Here is a 24,372-nt window from a genome sequence, read left to right as displayed (position 1 = left end):
TCGGTACCAGCTTAAAGTAATATTAAATTTTGGGATAAAATTGTTGCAAAAATTAATTTAAAAAAAATTTCTATTAATTTTGCACTTAAATAGTGCATTAATAATCATTTTTATAGTTTGCCCCAACTTACCCCGTGGGGGGGTAAGTTGGCGCAATTTTTTTTTTTTTTTTTTTGAGGGTCCGGAAAAGCCCCAAGAGTTTTTTTTTGTAAATGAATGCAAATTTATAAGATACCCTAATCCATACTCTTTAAGACTACACTTTAATATTAAAAAAAAAAAAACGTACTGTTAGGCTACAGAGCTCATAGAGTAAAAACCGAGCCAACTAGCCCCGGTCTCCCCTATAAAATATCAATTATATATACTTTATATAAACAAAATTATTTATAATCAGTTATAAAATATAATATGGTATATATAAGTTATAATATCAATTAGAAATAATGTTTTATTTAATTTATTATTTTAACAGTTCTTTTAATAACCAGAATACTCCCAACGTACGTATACTCCCAGCATACGTATTTCAGAATATGAATGACGACCATTTACTAAAATTATTTAAAATCCTTTGAGCACGTATATAAAAAAAATCAAACTTTTAATAGTTTTGCTTGCGCGAATGCTTATACAAAACTTATTTGTATAAACATAGAGACACGGTTCAAGCCATACTTCTATTGAAAAAGAAGATCTATTTACTGCAAAAAGCTTCTTTGAAATATTTCATTTAAGAAATCTTACCACAGCCATTGTATTTTCTAGACATTGCTTAGCCTGATTACAATTTTTTCCAATGAATGACGCGTGATCAAGCTGAAAAACAAATTACTTTATACGATCAATGCAAAAATTGGATTGATTCATTGACTGTATTTTACAGCATTACGAAAAAATTGCGGCCAGCGAAAAACAAACTATGTTATCATGACCGTCCTGATTGGAATAGGAAAAAAGCAATTTTGCCCGAGGTCCCGATAATTTTAGGCCACCACTTAAATTTTTGATAGATTTATTATTATTTTTATCATCTTAGAATGGCTCAGACTGATAAAATATTTTTAGTGAAATGAAATGAACCTTTTTCATAACAATGATCAATGTGTCATATAAACAGATTTCTATTTAATTACTCCTTCAATCTCTGCCAACCGGTTAATGAACTTGTCAACGTTTTTTATTTTTGCTTCCAAAGTTCAGCATAGGTAGAATCCTGAGCCCATAAAATTGCAAAGAAAGTTTTTTTAAAAACTTGTAAAGTTTGAAAAACGACCTCTCGACTGTAGCCAGCCAAACGCTTTTGATGTGTCTGTATTGAAATTAACAAAATTACAAGTTAGGCAGCTGGTGCGCTAACTAGTTGCGCAATAAATATCTATTTCATCATCGTCCCTTTCGCCCACCCTCCTCTCGGCGGCACTGATTGTAAGATATGTAATCAATTAGAAAAAGAAAAAAAAAAAACTGAAATTGCATAGGACGTAGTCCCTATTGTTTAGGACAAAAGCAAAAATATAATCTCCAAATAATTGTGTAACTTTTATTATCAGTATTTATTGTTCGGATAAGATTTAGCGTCTACTTTAATGTCTTCAGTAGTATAAAAAACAAGTCAACATTTTTTTTCTTTGATTGGCCCCCACCAGCCGTCAAAATGAGATAAACTATTTAAAATTTTCTATCTTTGGTAATATAAATAAAGCAGGTTAATTGCTACTCTCAGCACCAAGTAAATTTATCTTACATCTAATCAATAAAAACAGTTTTATTAAATTTTTTGTAATTAAAATCTCATTATGATATTTAAGTTTACATAGATGTTGGCTAATAAACTGCAAATTTGTTTTTTTTTTACAAAAATAGCTAAGCTTTTACCCTATAATATAGATCCTATATAGACACTTAAAAACCTGTATAATCAATTTAAAAAAATAATAATTAAAAATAGACCATGTGCAATTTTGTATTTCGTGATCTGGCGCCTGAGGCACGTATGCCCCTTTTGCTCCTCCCTCTCAGCTGCCCTCTATATATATATATATATATATATATATATATATATATATATATATATATATATATATATATATATATATATATATATATATATATGTATATATATATATATATATGTATATATATATATATATATATATATATATATGTATATATATATATATATATATATATATATATATATATATATATATATATATATATATATATATATATATATATATATATATATATATATATATATATATATACATATATATATATATATACACACATCTATCTCCCACCTACCAATAATGCTCCGGCCTCCGTAGAAAACAAAAAGTTTAACGGTCTAACAATCACTGGTGACTTCAACTTTCCCGACTTCACATGGCATGACTACTGGACGAATACCAGCGGTGCCGAAACTAGTTTTGACACTAAATTTGCCAAAATCATTTCCGACCTAGATCTACACCAGCACATAATCAATCCTACCTTCATCCAAGCCAACGTTCTGTTCAAAAATACAATAGACCTCGTAATTACCGAAGCGATCAATCGAACAAGCCACATTACTATTGGTTCTCCTTTTGGTAGCGCCTTACAAGACCACTGCATTCTGACATGGCAATACCAGCTAGCCAAAAACGCCTACAACTTTCCCCGTTTTAACAGCTCAAAATTTATATATAGGAAAGGTAATTACGCTAATCTAAACGAGAAACTCTCCCAAGTTTATTGGGTTAGTCTATTTAAAGACCAATATGCAGACGAATACTATCAAATCCTCTGCGACAACTAAGTCAAATGCTGTGGCGAATTCATCCCGCGTGCCTTCTCCAAGCTGAGCAAATGCAGGCAGTCTTGGCCAACCAGCGAACTTCTCTTACTAACCAAACGTAAGAAAAAACTTCGGTACCTCAACCGTAACAGCAAATGGCGAATCGTTCCTTTTGTCTAAGAGCATAACCTAACTGGAAACCTCGTCGAAAAAGCTTCCTGCATTGCAGTTAGAGCTTTTTCGCTTTCTTTTTTTTCTTTTTTTTTTTGAACACAACTTAGCAAACGACAAACGGAACCACGAGCGTCTATATGCCTATATGAGCAAAAAACGCGCCGCCAGTAACCAAATAACTTCTATGTGCTCAACCTCTAGGGAAATAATCAGCGATCGGGCATCCATAGCTAATATACTTAATAGCCAGTTCCAGTCAGTATTTACAATCGAACCATCAGATCAACCACTACCTCTCTTCTTCAAATGTACAACCGCTTTAATCTCCTCCGTCATCCTTAACTAAGATTCTGTTCACAAACACCTATCTGATTTCAACGCCAATAAATTAACTGGAGGTGACCGTATCAGCCCATTTGTGCTTAAAGCATGTGGCAATGCGGCGGCTACCCAATTCACCATCATTTTTCAGAAATCTGAAAAATTGGTGAATTTCAATCAAAGTGTAATCCCAAAAGCGTGGCTTTCGGCAAACGTGACGCCATTGTTCAAAATGGATCCAGATTTGACCCAGTAAAATACAGGCTTATCTCCATCACCTGTACCATGCAAAAAAAAAAAGATCATGCAGCACCTTGTAGCCCATAAACTTATTGCCAATTGTTAACACGGCTTCATCGATAAAAAAGCCTGCGTTACAAATCTGCTTGAGGCCATGGACTTTCTGACCTACAGCGTTTCTTGCAAGTTTCCAGTAGACGCGCTTTTTCTTGACTTCGCCTTTGATAAAGTCCCCCACAGAAGAATACTGCAAAAACTTAAATCCTGCGCAATCACAGATAACATTCTGAACTGGATAAAAGCTTTCATTTCAAATCGTTCACAGCGCGTTCTTCTAGGTAATACGTTATCCACCTGGGTAAAAATTACCAATGACGTTCTGCAAGGTCCAGTGCTAGATCCTACACTGTTCATAACATTTATTAACGACTAACCGTAACACATCAGTAGCGAAAACTTTTGTAAAATGTATGAAGACGATATTAAAAACCAGGATGATGAAACACAATATCAAGAAGAGTAAGGTTACGCATTTCAGCAAATACAACGGTTCCCCACACATTTACTTGATGAAAGAGCATAACGCTAACGGCAGCGTCACTGGAACAGAACTCGAGTCGTCAATATTCGAAAGAGACCTAGGCGTTCAAATCTCTAACAACTTAAAAAAGATATGTCATAGAACGCATTCAACATCTGCCTACCAAAGTACCGCACAAAATAAAGCGCTTCGATTACGCGACAAGAGGCATCAAACTTAGCCTCACCTCTCTACTAAATTGACGTTTATGCGGCGACCTCATACAAAAATACAAAATCGAAAACAATTTTGACTCAGTTACCTGGCATATTGATCCACCAAACATCCCACCAAGTTGCGGTCACCGTAAGCGCTTTTATCGTGAAATAGACAAAATTGCCTCGTTCGCTATAATTTCTTTAATAGCCGCGTCGCTCACCCATGGAACGCACTACCAAACAAAGTTGTCAGTGCTATCAGTGTCAACAACTTCAAAGCAAAACTCGATCAGCTACCATAATTACTACAGCGCCTCATCTCAAACCCATAATCAACGTAGGGGAACTTTCTTACCGGCTGCAGGTTATAAGATAGTCGATGTATTTACTGAAGCCCCCGGCAGCAGACTATATCAATATGACGTCAGATTTGTCTATTATTGATTTATTGTTAATGCTTTTTTTAAATAAAATTGGTTGAAAATTAAATTATCTCAAATCGGTTGAACATGAAAATCTCTAAAATTAGTTAAAAAATATATCTATCGAAAGCAAGAACGCCATAAATTGGTCGAAAATAAAAAAAACATTGATCGATTGAAAACAATGCAATAAACTTAAAACTTAAATATTAACAAGACAAAATGGATTCTTTTTCACTTGGTAACCAAAAAAAGTTATGAACCCCTAGCTCTACCTGATATTTTTATTTACCAAATTGAAACAATTGTACAATCCGTAATACTAAATGTCGTATGCAGAGTACCACAGCAATCAATCATTGGTTCGCTCCTACTCTTAATTTATATTAACGACTTTTGCAATGCTTCCTTAAAACTAAACTCAATAATGTAGGCAGACGATATAAATTTATTTCTTACCAATAATGATATCAAACATCTAAATACGGATATGAATATGAAATTAAAAGAAGTAAATAGTTGGTTTGGAGCAAACAAACTCTCACTTAATGTTGAGAAAACGAATTACTCTATTCAATAAAAAACACAAGAATTAAACATTCCTCTTAAGTAGCGCGAACTTTATTTAAATGATACAATAATTAAAAAGCAAGCAAGTACAAAATTCTTAGGAATTCTTGTCGATGAAAACTTATCCTGACTTTCCCATATAAATTATATACAGTCAAAAATTACCAAAACTATTGGCGTAATGTATCGAGTTCGACCATACGTCAATATTTTTTGGGCTATACCACTGTTTCATTAACTATGCAAATATATCATGGGAGAAGTATGCAATCAATAAAAGTTCAACAAATTTATAGACTACAAAAACATGGTATATTTGAAATAAATATCTATCAGCATCTAAATTTTATGTATAGATACTACAACAACTTTTTGCCAGCAAACTTCAACAATAAGTTTGAAATAAATCTAAACGAAAAGTATAATCTAAGATCAAATAGAAACAACAACTGTAAATTGCCTCGGAAATGTAATAAACTCTCATAATTTTGTACATCTTATCGAGGACCTAAATTATGGAATAACTGTCAAAAGGAATATAAATTTGCGTTGAAGCCCTTCAATTCATTTAAGTTTCAAACAAAAAAAGAAATTTTTAAAATTTGATCATAAGAAAAGTTTTTCTTTTTTCTTTTTTTTAATAATTTATTTTTATCTTGACTATTTTAACGGTAACGGTTATTATTATTGTTTTTTATACAAGCTTTTTACCATTATGATATATTATTTAAAACGTACAAAAAAGTTCAATGAAAAGATTGTGATAACCTAATTTTATCTTTATCTTCTTTGAGCCCCTATCTGCTTTAACTTAACTTTGTTGTAAGTCCAGCATATACCTTTATATTTTATTTTATGTTAAACAGAAAAAAAAAAGAAAAAAGAGATTGCACAAAATCACAAAATTTTTAGATGTATTCCTTGATGAACATAACATGGAAGCAACATAATGACAATGTTGGCATTAAAGTTTCCAAAAATACTGGAATTCTTTAAGGCCAGAATCTACATAATTAAAAGAGTTTTATTCCAACTTTATTATGCATTTATTCATAGCTATATGATCTGTGCAAATATTGCTTGGACAAGTACCGAAAAAGGTAAGTTACAATCTCTCTATCGCTGTCAGAAACATGCAATACGTGTAATTAATTTTGCTCAATGTTTTCAATACTTTATGCTTCGTATATATGTGTAAAATTAATTTTTCTCCTGCCATTTTTAATGATCTATTCACCTTGAAATCTACCAATAAATACTCTCTGAGAAATACTAACCTTCTATATGAGCTTTTTTGTCGAACAAATTTTAACCAATTTTGCATTGATTATTGTGCACCCACCCATATTTGGAATAAAATTGTTTTGCCAAATTTTAATCTACCTACTTCTTTGCATCTTTTCAAAATTAAGCTGAAAAATCTTTTACTCTCTTGTATTACCAAAATTTGATAATAATATTTATAGAAATATTTATACTATGGAAATATTTTTTAAACTTTATCACTTATAAAGTGAAACGTGTTTGTATACTATTACTTTATTATGTTGCACTGATTATTATATGGTTACTTTATAAGCTATTATTTCGTTTACGCTAGTATAATGTTGTGACGACAAGACCTCACTGATCTTCTTTCAGATACTTAGTTTTTCACAAGTTTGTAGTAATTACTTACTTTGTAAATTGTATTCATTTTTATTTACTCTTAAAATATTGTAAAAACGAACTTACAAATGTAGACTAAAATGTTTAAAAAATTTATATATTTGGTCTCAGTAGGTATATGTTTTTTTTAGTATATGTTTTTGTTTTTTTTAAGATCAATATAGTAGGTTGAGGTTTTTGTAGATCGAATTATGTGACACGGCAATTGGTATATATTGCAAATGGCACAGATTTTCAAATCTTAGTATAAACACTATTCCATATAGTCCATCCACTTAGTTAACAAAATGCTATTAAAAATTAAAACATTTATAACGTTAACCATTCTTCAAAAAATTCATTTGATCTTGTGGTAAACGGTGATGTTAGTTATGGTTGTTTTTTTTTTTTAATATTTTCTTTCTACAGTAGCGTAGAAAGGATTTTTTGATGTTTTATATATGGCATTTTTAGCCATCGTGCAAACTGCAAGCATAAGTATGTTTATGTTTATGTCAAATGAAAATTTTTTGCAACAAATCACGGTGATTGGAGCCTGGTAATAAAAATACTAGAAAAAATTCGGCCCCCTCTAACCCGAAACATGAGGACAATGAGCTAATAAAATATAAATTTGATTAGACCAAATTTAAGTTCATTGACAGGTTTTAAATTTCATATAGTAATCTTTTTAAGTTCAAATGTTATGAGCATGTAAAATTTCTACCCTTCCCAAAATGAGGAGCTTGTAAATTTCATGAATAATTTTCTATGACGTGATTTTAAATAGACAAGTAGATTAACGAATTTTTTAATTTCCGTATGTTATTTTAAACAATATGATGTTACCAAAACGGTACGGTACACATTTGAAATTAACCTAAAGTTGATTTGCAAAACTAAAACTAACATTCTTAATTAAATAAATATAATACTTTATCACTCAAAAATCAGAGCTTCTTGAACAGACCCGAGTAATAAGAAAATGTACCCCCATGAATAAAAAATATACAAAATTGGAACTGGAATGGAACCGTCGATACTACTTTCATTTTGCACCAGGAATAAAAACGTATGAAATTGGAATTGGAATCACACGGAAAACGCTAACCATGTATTGTCTACTCCTCTAATTTGAAAAGGTTGTATACATTATCATAATTTCCAAATACCAAGAGATTACTAAACTTGCCTACGCCCTTGTACAGCTTATAAAGTTTTATTACAAAAACAAAGTTAAAAAAAACACGGAACAACGGTTAAAATGTTATTTGTTACAAATATTCTTTAAAAAAGAGTTTTGCTTAAACTATGCATTAAAATCAATCATGCCTCATTAAACCATTATTAAAATCAACCATGCATTAAAATCGATCATGCCTCATTAAACCATTATTAAAATCAACCATGCATTAAAATCAATCGTGCCTTATTAAACCATTATTAAAATCTACCATGCATTAAAATCGATATATTGGATTGATTGTATGAAAAAGCAAGTATTTTTATATTAATTCCTTACAATTGTTTTTATTTAATCTAGAATTCTACTCATCTACTCATTAAATTTATATTTATCAACATATTTCAAATTTTATCATTATTTTAGCGTTTGAAAGTAATGACCATGTAAAGTTTCCACCCTCTTTACAAGTAGGGGGCTATAAACTATAAAAAAAGATAAAAAAATTTATATATTTTTATGTAAAAATTATATAAATTTATAATAGATATATAAAATTGTTTATTTATAAACTTTTTTGTCCCAAAATAGAAAAAGTGCTCGTGCATCTCACTGGACTGCCGTCAAACGATCTTTTGTTAGGCATTGCATTACAGTTCTAATCCCCTAACTTTTGTTCACTAAATGTTTTGTCATGCGATACGTAGCTTTAGACATACTTTACTAGCTCAACCGAGCCCACCCTACCCACATAACCGAGCCCACCCTACCCTATTAAAAGTGTCGTATCCACCCTACCCACATAAAAAAACAACCTGCCAGCGCACTTTCCATCACAAATCGTTAAGGCGATCCTAAATTATTCACTAAGCGAAAATTTTCGTTACATTTCTAAAAGATTTTTCCAATTTTAACTTTTTAAATATTTTTTTTACCGAGTTAAGTTAATAGCTCCTAGTTATAAAAAAATTATTTAAAATTTTTTCAATTTTTCAATAGGGGAAATTTTAGAGTTAAAAAAACACACGTTTTTGATAAATTTTGAACTGCTTATGTTAAAAATCAAATTTTTGCATTTAGCTTATATATATAGTCAAAAATGATTTTCATAATAGTTTTTTCTTGTTTAATTCAGTCTGCAAAGATTCATGGATTGAATCATGTTGCTACAGAAGTAGCTAGTTTTTTATTTGTTACAAACTTTATGCAACAAATCGACTTTTTACAAGTAAAAAAAATATTCTGGCTATCTCTTTAGTAAGATACTTCAATTCATGTTTACGGGTGTGAACTGTATAGAGAACCGAGTCAGATTATTCTCCAAAAACTTTGTTATTTATAATTATAAAAAAACAAAATAATATAATAAACGAACATGCTTTAATGTTCAATAAAGAAAACTATTGGTTTACAACTCATTTTTACCGGTAAACTAAATTAATCCAGAAAAAGGATAAAAACTCCGGTTCTCTAAATATTTGAATTTTTTTAAATATGGACAAAAATATATAAATGATTTCCTGTTTAAAAATTATTTCAATATATATATATATATATATATATATATATATATATATATATATATATATATATATATATATATATATATACACATATATATATACACACATATATATATATATATATATATATATATATATATATATATATATATATATATATATATATATATATATATATATATATATATATATATACACATTAATTTATTTACCTTTATTTGTAAATCAAGGATAAAAAACTATTCAAAATTTATGAAATGCGCAATATTGTGAAAAGAAAATCCACAAATAACCAGTTAAACTAAAATTCAAAATATCAGTTAAATTCAAAGATTCAAACTTTTGAAGAAAAAAAATTATTAAATGTAATTCAATTCTCAGTATGGCGGCATTTATTAGATGTCTAAATAGGGTGGAACATCTGCTAAATTATGAAAGAAAGCCGTTTCACTTTATTAAGAAAATAACCAACTATTGTAGATACACATCAATTGGAAAGAAATACCATTAACGAAGGTATCAGTTTTTAAATGACTAAAGTTTAGAAAACTAAAATCTAAAGAGTGGAACTCTAACAAATAATTTAATTAATTCTAATAAATTAGGAAATTAGCAATAAGATTGGCAGCAATTAATCAAATTAACTATCTCTATTTCAGGTTCAATAAACTTCTCGATTAATGCATTTTTTAGACAACCTCCTAAATCTAGAAATGTTGTTTCGTACCTGCTATATGTACCTAATTTAATAAACTATTTTTGAACAACGAGAAAAATCTTTTTCTAAATGCCAACAATGTTTTCAATACTGGCAAAACCAATCAAATAAAAAACTAACTGAAGGATCAAGTGAAATTTAGCAAAGAAACTTTTGAATGAACAAACACTTTCAAATTTGCGGAAAAAAAAGAAATTTTAAAATAATGCTAAAGAAAGATTACGCAAATATAACTAGATTTATAAAGTGTTGTGCGCAATCAACTAATCTGCCCAATCTATATATATTGAACAATCTGTACATCTGTGTTACATAATGATATTAAAACAATACAATATATGTATATATATATATATATATATATATATATATATATATATATATATATATATATATATATATATATATATATATATATATATATATATCAAGATATGCAAATTTCAAGATACAGAAGAATTTTTTTAGAAACTGACGATTGTGCGGTGACGATTGGATATTATAATTTATATTTTGAAAAAAATAATATTTTTGTTCTTAGACTTTTTGGCAAAACTTTCTTAAGACATAAGTCTTAATTTTTCTTACACATAAGTCTGAACATACAAAAGTAAGTTTGAATTTTAGAACTAACCTAAAAGTCACCAAACTCAAATACCAAAAAATATTTATAAAACTATGACTGCAAGACACTGACATCGAAATTACATAAAAGCAAAGTTCATAAAAACGTAAAGAAAAATTTTTATATGGATAATCCACAATTTTTTCGCCGCAAAACTATTCAAACTTTGAATTGTCGTTTTTTTTTAATTGTCGTAAATTTAAATGTCGTTAAAAAAAGTTAAATAAGTTCAAATGTCGTTTAAATGTCGTTTTTAATTGTCGTTTAAATGTCTTAAATTGTCGTTCTTTTTTAACCTTTTTCTTTTTAAATTTTTTATTCTACCAATCTAGTGATTGCAGTATCTGTAGATTGCACGTGATTGATTGCAGTGCACGGATTGGCCATTTCGACACGACAAAAGTACTAAGCCAAACTATTCGAACACTGACATAACGAATGTGCGAGGTGTGCAAAAACTTGCAAAAATGCAAGAGCTTACCTTATTTTTGGCAGAAGTTTGATACTACATATTTTCAAAAATTCTTTGTATTTTTTTAAATCCTTTCATAAAAAAATTGTAAAAGTATTTTTTCTCCTTAAAAACATTAATTTTTTCATCATTCTTTCATTTTCAAAATTCAATATTCATGCTTTTCAATTTCTAGTTCAAAACGTTTTGCATCTTCTCACAAAAATACATGGCATATGGTATAAACATTCTGTAAATGCTTTTTCAAAAATTTATGTGATAAACAATGGCTTTTTAGATTTTTGACGGCTTTTCAAAACTGTATCGAAAAGTAAAGCAACTCGTTTCGTGTCAGAACGTCTCAAAATGCGACTTTATTAAATAGAAACAGTTTTTTTAGAAAAAAATTATAAAATTTTCAAAGTACTTATGGTTTACATTTGTATTTTTTATAAACCTACTATAATACTTTTAAGTAACTGCTATATAATGGCGATAAGTTTTAAGTAAATATTCTCAGTTTTTTTAATTCTAATTATTTCATATATCATTGTAGCTTTTTTAATATTGTATGCTTGTATGTATTGTATATACTGCTTGTATTGTTCATTGTATTTTCTTTTGAATTTATTAAACAACAACATTTTCCTATTAGCAGTAATTTTTTGGAACCATTGCGATGTAACTAGTTCAACTAAAACTACTTCGAACCGAGGGCGCCCGCATGATTTTTTGATGTTTCAGGTACTTTCATATATTGTGCAAACTTTAAACCTAAGTATGTTCATACCTATGCCAAAATTAGGAGGTCTTAAAAAAATTTTAGATGGCAGAGGCCTGGGAACAAAATAGCCCTAATATGCTTCCTCCCTGCCCAAACGCGAGGGGACTAATGAAGTAAAATTTTCAACTTTACTATCTTAAGCTAAGTTTAAATGTATCGACAGATTTTAAATTTTGTAGAAAAATGTTGTAAATTACAAAAGTTATGACCGTGCAAATTTTCCATGCCTTCCCCTCCCCCACAAATGTAAATTTTGCATGGTCATAACTTTTGTAATTTGCAATATTTTTCTACAAAATTCAAAATCTGTCGATAAATTTAAATTGAGTTTAAGATAGTAAAGTTGAAAATTTTACTACATCAGTGCCCAAACGTTTGGGCAGGAATGGGGGGGGGGGGGCAAGCGTTAAAAGGCTTTTGTGTTCCGAGGCCTCTGCTATCCCAAATTTTTGCAAGGTCTCCTCATTTGGCATAGGTATGAACATACTTAAGTTTGGAGTTTGCACAATGTGTGAAAGTGCCCTATCTGAAACATCAAAAAATCCTGCGGGCACCCATGCTTCGAGCATAGTCTGTGTATAAATAATATTAAAGTTAGTTAAAATCATAATAAAATAATTACCGCTCTTTTTTTCATAAACAAAACCTTAGATATAACTACGTTAACGTAGTCGAGGCCCTAAAAGCATCCTAAAATCATGTGGAACCTGAGACAAAATAGATCTTAATCGTTACTATCTATCTAGACAGTTCTGTCGTTAACTAAATATTGAGCAAACAAAAATGTAAGATATTTTAAATTAAAGGCCTTATTTAAGTTTTTTTTCTATTCAATCAAAAAAAAAATACTCAAGATTAATATAATGCAAATCAGACCAGGGTTGTTAATAAAGCTAAAATAAGGCTGTTTAACAAACTTTTAAGATTTAAAACAAAATAATGTTAAAAAATAAAAATCTTTTTAATTGTTTTTTTAAAACTAAAATAAGCAGATTTTTTTTGTCACAACTTTTTTTTTTTGTCACAACGAATTTTTTTTGTAACAACGAATAGCTTAATTCCGTTGTTTTGGTGACAAAACAACGGAACCGATGTTTTGGTGAGGATGTAACTTGATTTATATATATATATATATATATTATATACTTAAAAAAAAAAAAAATATTAGAAAATTCAATTCGGATTAAAAAGAATGTTTTATTTATTACGAAAATAAAACTTACTATATTAAAAATAACTTCGTTTGTTCATGTATTTTAATATCAAGGTCAATTATGCAGGATTTACAACTTAATGTGTAAATTGCTAGGTATAGTTTAGTTTAAGATTAATGACTTTGTTAAATACATAACTAATGCGTAAACTTTCATGTCTCAAAACCTTGAAAAAATCGATAAAAGGTTGTTAATACAAATGCGCAAAAATGATATTTGTGGACAGAAAAAGTATTTTCGTTTCAATAGTTTTCAAACTATTATTTATAAATAATCGGTAGAAACGATGACGTAGTCGGCAGACATCATTGCTTAATCGGCATAATATCCATTCTAATTTGTGAAAATTGTTTTCAAATTAGTCTTCGTCATTACTCAAGTATACAAAAATTTATAATTAAGTTTAATGGAATTATAATATAATGTAAAGAACTATGACAACGAAAAAACATCTTATATTACTTTATTTATACAGCGTTCAAAAGCCAATGTAATGTGGAGAGAAAAATAACAGACAAGTATATACGAAAAACGTTGTACGGTCGGCAACGTTGTGTTTTTTCTAGGAATTATTAAGTTACATACATTAATCGTAATTTCTCATTAACCGATATTAAAAACAGATTTCGTTATTTGTTCTAAGATTGTTAATTATTGCATAAATATTGTTTATGCATATATAAAATGGTTGAAAACATTATTCAACCAATTTTGACCGAACTTTGAAAACCGTTTGATAATTAGTTACTGGAAAGATCACAAACCAGTTATGTTATCAGCAACTGGTAGCAAAATCTATTAACGATTATATGTAACAACAAATAACTTTTTATGATTTTGTTCATTGTTGTATATCTTGATAGAAAATGAAATAAATTAATTGGAAGCACAAGTACTGGAATGAAACAACAAAAGAAAAGTTAACAAAACATAGCGATTAAGTTTAATACATTAGGTATGATGGAGATGTTACAAGTTAACCTGTGCCAATTAGTTTTCTAATAGTTCCTTTAAATATCCACGAATCCTGGTATTTACCAAAAAACCAGAAGTTCTTTCTTACAAAATGATATCGCAGGTTGCAACTAAGTTAATTTGTTGCCATATTAAAAAATATTAATATATTCATATAATTTTCCATATACTAAATTGTGGAGAAAATTCAAACTAACCAATTTTTGTGTTTATTAGTAAAAAAAAGAAAAAAGGATTATGTATAAAATACGATTTTTACATTCTTTTGAGATTAATATTTTTCAACTGGATTATTTTTTTACGTTTTTAAAGTTTTAATAACTTTAGTTACGTATTTTAAAGTTTTAATAACTGAAACTTAAAAATGATTTGAGATTTTTATGCTAATAAGTGTTTTTTTTGTTTTTGTTAACTGTTTAATTATATGGTATTGAGCTGAATATAATAATATTATATCCGGAATATATAGGGCAGGTTTTTCAGGATTCATTTTAATTAAGTCAGGGGCGTGAATGTTCTTTCCCTGTGAGTAATTTTATGGAGAGAACATTCCCGCCCCCGCTCTTTAAATAAAATATGCGCTGGATGAAACATTGATTGTATATAATCTAATATATTACTAATGCCAAATGGTGTTATTGTTTAACAAACTATTTTTAATTATTTAGTGAAATATAATTTATACAAAAAGTTATAATATTGAATTAAGTAGCAATGGATGGATTAAAAGTGCATTGAGCTGAATCTGAAATTTCTCACAAGGTAAGATAACAATTGTCGTATTTTAGTTTAACAGCCAACCCAACACATTATTATGAAAATAAGTAATTTAATTTTAAAAGAACAGTTAATAAAATCTTTAAAATTTCTAATATTGATAAAGATGTGCACATAAGAAAAATACCAATCGGTAGAAAGAAATATTTTTTTACGTTTACATCAAAAAACGTCTCACCTTAGTGAATTCTAAAATTTATTTCTCATATTCAGAAACTATAACCTAACGTTTTTGTTATTAATTTTACATTTTAAAATATTTTTAACATATTGAATTAAAAAAATATTGTGCATATGCACTAGTATTTGTCAAGCTCAGATACCAATAAACTACGTCAGAAAAAGGTGGGGCGTTTAGAGAGGTTTTTCTTATAAAAATTTTTTTTTTTTAATAAAATAATAGTTAAGTTGTTGATAGAGCGCTTTTCTATACCATTTTAAAATTAATGAAAAAAAAACTCTGAATATGTGAAACAGTAAAGAATAAATAACATGAATAATAAAGCCCTAATTAAAACTAAACTTAATCTTTTTGTGACAAAAAAATCAAGAAATTAAAAGCAATGTTAACAAATTCGCAGCTAGAATTTTTATAAAAGGAGGAGCCATTATCAAAAAATAAAAACAAAAAAAAAAACGTTTTTTCAAAGCTACAAAACTTACTTTGAATACAGTTTTTGATGCGCGCTCGCAAGTGTTTCTTATTTTCTAATTAAAACAAATTAACTTATATAAAATAATTTGAAATCTTAGATATACCTTCAATGAATGGTAATATAAACAGAGACGATAGTCTCGATAGGCCGAATACATCATAAGCATCTACAGTTTTCTATCAATTTATAAATTATTTACTGAAAAAGTAAGAATAAATAAAGTAAAATGACTATATACACGATGCTTCCTCAAAATAATGCTCCCTTGAAAGTGAATATTTTAAATCTTGACTAAAAATCTTTAAAATTTTTTACAGATGATTAACCAAATATATCTACAGATTTATGACAGCTATAAGATTCATAGATAAAAAAATTTTAAATAAATTTTTTTTTTTTTTATTTGTTTTAAATTATGTTAAATGTTCTTTTTATTTAACAATCGTCTTCTACAAGAAACTAGGTAAGGTAGGTGCAAATAGGAAAATAAATGAATTAATTGTTCTAGTTAATAAAAAAACGACAGTTTTTTACACCGCGCTTTAATTGGTGATCAAATTTTTGAACGAGTAGAAGTAATTAGTAGAGTGCTTTAAAGATCTTTACTCGGTTCTTCTTTATGGTATTTCAAAACAATCTGTCAATTTACACTAATACGAATGCTCTCTTAAGACATTCCGTTTAGCACTAAATTGAAATTTTTTTTTACAACTTTTTCATTACAACTTTTTACATAAATTATTAGATAAATACTATGGTTAAATGGATAAATACTATGGCAAATAAAAACGCATTTTTAAAGTTTAAATGTAACCATTTAATATTTTTATATAATTGAGGAGCTGTGAACAAAATTCTTCAAAGTACATTTTTTTTCTTTTTGTTTAACTTTTTTCAGCTTATGTAAAAGTTTAGTATTGTGGTTTATCCTCCTCCGGCTAATTGCCATATAGAGGTCACATACCAAGGCCTGCGAAGACAAGTTTAGCTCACTTAAGAGTATCATAACCCGCTTCACAGACCAAGAGTAAGTAAATTTGAGAAGAACTAAGGATCGTAGAACGAAAGTGAGAAATCGAGTTAGAAAGATAGTAAAGAGAAAGCGGACAGATATTGCACCAGATGTAAAGAATGTGCAATTAAAGTTCAATATCAAGATAATTCGATAGAAACTGTTATTTATGTAAAAGTTTACAAGTTCACTATCGAAACTGATGCACCAATCCTACTAGAAAAAAGTTTAAAAAAATTATCATGCCTAAAGTTATATATTTGTGAAAACTACAATGGCTAGTTTTTTTATTTCGTATAAATAAATTTGTTTCTTAAACGAGGGATACAATTAAAAAAACACTTAAGCTTTTTTTTTTTTGTTCTAAAAGAAAAAGATGGATCTTATATATAATACCCCAAATAATATTTTTTTTAAAGTATCTGAGTCTTAAAAAAAGAAGTGAACTCGAGATTGCAAATAAACGTTGTTTTTTTTCTTTGTAATTTTTAAAAAATCGCTTTAGGATTAACCAATTACTTTTTCATTTTCCAAATAATCGAAATCATATTTGAAACATTTTCCAAAACACAAATAATTGCATTCTAAGCAAAATTTAACAAAAATGACATTTAGCTTGCGCTCAGTATCCAAAGCTGGTATCAAAAAATAAATGACATTTAGCTTGCGCTCAGTATCCAAAGCTGGTATCAAAAAATAAATGACATTTAGCTTGCGCTCAGTATCCAGAGCTGGTATCAAAAAATAAACGACATATAACTTGCACTCAGTATAGAACTGGTATCAAAAAGAATTTAAACAAACTTGTGGATATCTTAAAACATGTTTAAAAAAATCTACTTTTTTTATTTATTACCATTAAAAAAATAGTAAAACGATAAGCGAAGTACATATCTTTTATGATCATCAAATGGTTGACAAAAGAGGTATCAACAGTTGTTGAACATTCTGCTAATTTATTACTTGAATATCTAAAGCAATAATAAATACAGATCAAGCTCTCAAAATGAATGCGATGGTTTTAGGTTGTTATCTGCACTATACAAAAGGATATTTAAATCAAAAGTGAAGTGAAATCAAATGGCTTCAATCGGAAAAACCAGTTCTTTGGTTTGTTGGCTTCTAAAACTACATATTAGTGGAATAAATAAGGTTGGTCACAAAATATTCCTAACCATTTATGGTACTTGCTCTGTTAAAAAGGATTAGTAAAAATACATTATTTTATTTAAAAATACTTAACGTTTGACTTATTGCATAACTACATTTTATCTCAGGTTGATGATGGCTCTTATGGACCTAGTTCATTATTATAGATGTAATTGTATTTATGAAAAAGATGATCTTTTGCTTCACCATCATCACAATCACCTGCTCAAACTGATTTTAAGTATATAAGAAAACTTAAAGATAGATACCCGTAGTTAAATGAATCATAAAATACTCTGCATTAAAGGACTCACTCTTTTACTTTTTTACTGCACAAACTTAGAGAGATAATTATAGACTTTGAAACTATAAACTTGTTTCTTTTTGAACCAGCTCTACCTACCCATATCCACAATTATATTGGGGGAATTATATCAGAATTTTCTTTCATCTAGGAAAGTTCCTTTTACCACAACGTAGGATCCTCACCTGCCCCAATATAGAATTAGTTTGGTATCATGTTAATGACATTCAATTGAATTTTTCCTATTCGTCACAATAGTAACACTGAGGAATCTATAAAACTTCAGTTCTCATAAAGTTTCTGCAAAAATCATTGGCTTTTAAAATAAATAAAAACTTATTGTTACCATAAAAAGTAACAAACTGAACAAAAATAAGAAGTGAATACATAACTTTGTGCTAAAATTTAATATTTAAATAAAAATTAACAAACCCTAATATAGGGGAAAGCCCAGGACACTTTAGGAAAATATAGATCATGTTAGTACATGTGCACACATGTACTAACAAAACACAAAGTGCTAACAGAACATGTACTAACAGAAAACAAAGTGTCAAAAAACTTTTTTAAAAATATAAACAGTAATCTACCGGCATAAAATGTCAGACATATTTTCTATCGACATAATTTTATGTCTGAATTATTTTCTGCTGACATAAAATATGTCAGACATATTTTCTATCGACATATTTTGACAATTTTATGTCTGAATTATTTTCTGCTCACATAAAATATGTAAGAAATATTTTATGTGAGCAGAAAATCTAACAAATTTATTACGCATTTCAGCTTAATTTACAGAGTTAAGTGAAAACAGTTTAACAAATTTGTTGCTTTTTTGCAGTCAATTATGCTTCATAAAAATTTTACTTTAAACCCTATAAGCAAACATCAGTTGTTTCATAAAGGTCTTTTACTGCCCTTTTTAGCGATGTATCATTTGATAGTATCGACTAGTATTGATGCATCATTTGATAGTATTTGATAGTATTGATTAGTATGGATTAGTATTGGCGATTTCCCGTATTAGAATGTAAAAACCATCTCAAGCTGAGTTTTTATTACTGAAAATGTTTTTTATTAGTATGACTAAACATAAAACCATTCTTTTGATTAAAATAGTAATTAAAAAAAACATTTTCAGTTATTTTTAATTAATAGTTGATTCATTCAATAAATTATTCTCCATTTTTGACTTTAAATCGTAAGGAAAACGAAAAAAATAATTATTCAAATATATATTTCACTCAAAACATTTTATGCAAGTTTATGGCAGTTAATTATGCAGTTATAATGCAATTGTCAATTATTTTATTGTTAAATAAATCATAACTATTATAACTAAAAGTATATTATTCGTAATTAGTTATAAATTATTACCGGTTAGTCTTAATATGAATTTAATAAGCTGAATTTAGTTTTTGCGAAATATTTCCAATTCTTCAATGAATTTAATTTGGCACGAATTTTTTGAAATTCTGTGAACAGAATTTCAAAAATTTCTTTTTGTTTTTTTCATAAAATCTTTTGGATTCAATTTTTCATAATGAAATCTTTTTCAGGATCAACTAATAATTAAAAATAACTGAAAAAGTTTTTTTGTAATTATTATTTTATTCAAAAGAATAATTTTAAGTTTAGTCATACTAATAAAAAACACTTTCAGTTATAAAAACTCCGCTTGAGATGGTTTTTACATTCTAATAAGGGAAATCGCCAATACTTATTAATACTATCAAATACTATCAAATGATGCATCAATACTAGTCAATATTAGTCAATACTATCAAATGTCAATATTAGTCAATACTATCAATGTAAATATTAGTCATAATCTATAAATAAGTCATAATCTATAAATGTCAATACTATCAAATGATACATCGCTAAAAAGTGCAGAAAAAGATCTTTATGAAACAACTGATGTTTGCTTATAGGGTTTAAAGTAAAATTTTTATGAAGCATAATTGATTGCAAAAAAGCAACAAATTTGTTAAACTATTTCACTTAACTCTGTAAATTAAGCTGAAATGCGTAATAAATTTGTTAGATTGATTTTTTCTTTAAGAATATCAAACAGCAAATAATTCAGATATAAAATTATGTCAAAATATGTCGATGGATAATATTTCTTACATATTTTATGTTAGCAGAAATTGATTCAGACATAAAATGATGTCAAAATATGTCGATAGAAAATATGTGGGACATATTTTATGTCGGCAGAAAATATGTCTCAGACATATTTGACAAATAACAACCTTGATAATGCCTTAATAATATATAAAACATGAAAGAAAAAATGTTAGAAAAAAAAGGCATGTTTCAAAATTGGAGGGTAGCCCCGGACACATAGTTTAACCATGATTTTGCCTCATTTTTACCAATGTAACGCAAATGTAATATATAATAATTTAGCATTGGACTGTTCTCAACACATTTAAACTAAAAATCGCCTTTAAAGATTGCCTCTGATATATAAAGAATGGGAATGAAAATGTCATCATTTAGAAATATAAACATGAGCTTTTTACTAATGAAAATGAACACTTTAAAAACACTTTTTTCAAATCTATGGTCTTTTTATTAGAATTAAATGAATTACTATTATAGGTTTGTGTATTATATTAAATGCATTAGTATTTATGTAAAAAAAGTTTATCTTTAATATGTAAACAGATTAAGTTGTCCGAAACCACCCTCCACACTGTGTCCGATACCGCCCGATCATACCTCATTCACAAATACAAGTTTTAAGACCAGCTAATTAAAGTTATGAACAAATTTTTTTTAATAAATATTGTAAATAAAAATGTATCTTTAATCAATAAAGTTATTAGTTTACATAAAAACTAGGTATATTAATATGTCAATTAAATATGATGATACATCGCTCTTCTGGTGGTGGAAAACAATATCTTGCATTCCCAACCAATCGCTTCGGCATATTATGATAGATATTTTACATATGCCATATTTTCACTCAAATAATGTCTTTATAGTATTTAACATCCCATAGCTTCTTTAGTATAAGCTGTACATTAAGTGTGCGGAGTTACCCGCCGTCCGGGGCTACCCGACTTTCCCCTATATAAATTGCCATTTTCTAACATTTTATCTTTATAGATTATGATTTGTTATTATGTAATACTTGCATACCATTTTTTCACTAAAACTAGAGCTGTCAAGAAAATTGACATGTTCTTATTCAGCAAAATGAAATATCAGAGCAACCTGTGTCTTACGGGCTACTTCCAAATGTCTAAAGAAAGACTATGATCGACAGAAATAGCTAAGTTTATCAGCTGCTTCTGGTCAAATGAATGGTTTAAGTGTAAAGAGGATCCCAATAAGAAAATCCTAAAGCTAAATTCACCTATTGTACAATTAGCTAGCTGTAATATCAGTTCCAGCCCCTCCGCAAAACCGTAGCACTTTTCGGTTTATTATCTAGATTGCCATAAATCTAATGTTTTGTAATACTGGCTGCATATTCCCTAAATAGTTTTTTCTATTTCTACATAGATCTCTTTATGGCATAAATATTTCTAACTATATGAATATAAAAATAAAGGCAAAATATAAGGTTTCTTAAATTTTTTTGAATTGAAGCATATCCAGGCATTTAAGAAAAAAACCCTTTCTTATAGTATTAAATACACCTTTCTTTAGTAGCCAGGCTACCTAAAAGCATACAACAAACCCGGTAAATAAAAACACAATGTAAACAAATCCTGTCTTTCCTACATTTTACAACAGCTGATTAAAATGGTTTCGTAATATCATTTAAGGATATTAGGAAGGGAAAATAGTTCTAGTATAAACTGTTCTTGAGACGAATCACGCGGAACCTAGAAAAATAAGCATAAAATAAGAGTAAAATAAAGAAAAGATGGTAAAGGCCTCATACCTTATGGCTAAAATGTTGAAACCGTATTTTATTTTGGTATCTTTTTCAAATCGCAAAGCATGAAAAATAGTCTTAATATCGAAAGTTTCCATAAATAGCCATCATACTATTATTACTTTTTTAAGTTTGTTATTTTCACCAAATTCTTATGCCTATCTATAGTGTAAGTAAACCGAGACAATCTGTTTATTGCAATTAGCTCCGTTTAATGTTTTGCTTTAATCTATTTATTGCAATTATATGCAATTTAGTGCACGCAAATCAAAAAAATAATTGAAAGATTAAACAGACTCAACAATTTGAAACCGTTTCAAACCTCGCTGAAATTCTTGAACTTGTTACATTCTTAACCAAATCCTTGAGTAACAAAGAAGTTGTTGGACACATTCTACTTCGTTGCTTGAGTTTTCGAGTAAAAGCGATGGGAATGGGCCCATTCGTTTTTTTAATCCTAGTTCTAATAAACATTTTTTCTTAAGTCTGTGCAAAAAGACCTAAACTTACTTTAAATTTTGAGGACACATTTTCCATGTTAAAATAATATTTCAAAACAAGTTCTTTAGCCCAAACAAGTTCAAACGATTTCTTTACTGCACTGTAATGCTCTAAGAAATCTTTTTACAAGCTTAAATAAAAAAACTCAGACTTTTTTTATTTCTATTTTGCTTCAAAATTTAAACAAAATTGTCAAAAGTTATTGGGTAAATGAAAAATAGTTAAAAGTTATTGGGTAAATGAAAAATAGTTAAAAGTTATTGGGTAAATAAAAAATAGTCAAAAGTTATTGGGCAAATAAAAAATAGTCAAAAGTTATTGGGTAAATGAAAAATAGTCAAAAGTTATTGGGTAAATGAAAAATAGTTAAAAGTTATTGGGTAAATGAAAAATAGTTAAAAGTTATTGGGTAAATAAAAAATAGTTAAAAGTTATTGGGTAAATAAAAAATAGTTAAAAGTTATTGGGTAAATAAAAAATAGTCAAAAATTATTGGGCAAATGAAAAATAGTTAAAAGTTATTGGGTAAACAAAAGAGTCAAAAGTTATTGGGTAAATGAAATATTGACAAATAAAGAAAAAAAAAAAACATTTAAAAGTTACTTTTAACCAGTATTCAACTTTTTAAAACAAAATCTTGCAAAATTTTAAAATTATAAAAATAATAAAAACTAAAGATTTTATACTAAATTTTTGTGTAAATAAGAACAATGTCGGTTAGATGCATTATAATCAAAGTAAAAAAGATCAAAAAATCTAAAATAAATAACAGATGAACAAATATAAATTGTTAGATATTAATCAATAGGTGTAATTAAGTATTAAACACCTTCGGCCAACACCTTCTATTTAAAAAAAACACCCTCTCTATATGATTTTCACTGAATGTCTTGTGACTTTCAATAGGAAAAGTGTAGTATAAATCATAAATGTATCAAATAGAAAACAGAAAAGAGAGATTTCATACTTGCAGACAATATAGTGCAACCATATTGCACAATATGCAATACTGCATGATATTGTATAAAGTATAACAGCTAAAGAACAAGGAAAATTAATCTCAAAATGAAAGTAGAAAAAAAATAATTAATTTATATATATATCAGGAAAAATCATGGCAGAAAACAAAGGACCAAAATAATAAACGTAAGGATCAAAAATAAATAAACGTGTTAAAAACATGAAATGCAATATTTCTCTTATAATTATAACAACTTTTTATATATTTCTCATTAAATTAAAGAACATACTGAGTGAAATAAATGTTAGATACAAAATGGAAATTACAGTTTTTAATTTCTCTTTTAGACTTTACATAATTTTGTTATTAAAAAGATAACTGGCCGGAATAAAGCATTTAGATAACTTAGAAAAACTGTTAAAAATAAATAAATTTTACCTTGATGTGGAGCATGTTTTCTTTTATTGCAACAAGAAATAAAAGATGCGCGGCTTCCTATGCACAAAAACTATTAAAGCTTAAACAATTTCAACAATTTTTTATGAGAAGTCTAAAGAAATTATGATAAAAAACGACATTTAAAATACTGTGACACTGTTTAAAGACCATTCGTAAATTACCTTTTTTCTTATCCATTTCCGGAACTAATGGAAAAATGCATTTAAATCTGTCAGAATAGTTGTTCGATGTAATTCCAGGAGTGCAGTTATTATTATTCTGACTTGTTAAACACCTTGA

At 28.0% G+C, this 24,372-nt stretch overlaps 1 protein-coding gene across 4 annotated transcripts in view; it reads right to left on the bottom strand.

Moving 5' to 3' along the window:
• The window catches only part of LOC100200986 (cGMP-dependent 3',5'-cyclic phosphodiesterase), a 99,474-nt gene that overhangs the window by 49,462 nt on the left and 25,640 nt on the right, over positions 1-24,372 (bottom strand). For 2 of the 4 annotated variants that reach the window (XM_065812908.1, XM_065812907.1), the window contains 2 exons: positions 24,255-24,367; positions 24,073-24,129 (listed from right to left, as the gene is read on the bottom strand). In XM_065812908.1, coding sequence (XP_065668980.1) covers positions 24,073-24,129; positions 24,255-24,367 — 170 coding nt within the window. Of the gene's footprint in view, positions 1-9,815; positions 9,927-13,404; positions 13,861-24,072; positions 24,130-24,254; positions 24,368-24,372 lie in introns of those variants that run through there. The other 2 variants (XM_065812910.1, XM_065812911.1) reach the window with 2 other exon arrangements.

The sequence above is a fragment of the Hydra vulgaris genome, chromosome 12, assembly GCF_038396675.1.
Source record: "Hydra vulgaris chromosome 12, alternate assembly HydraT2T_AEP".
Taxonomy (NCBI): Eukaryota; Metazoa; Cnidaria; class Hydrozoa; order Anthoathecata; family Hydridae; genus Hydra; species Hydra vulgaris.
This window is presented reverse-complemented; position numbering and strand designations above follow the sequence as displayed.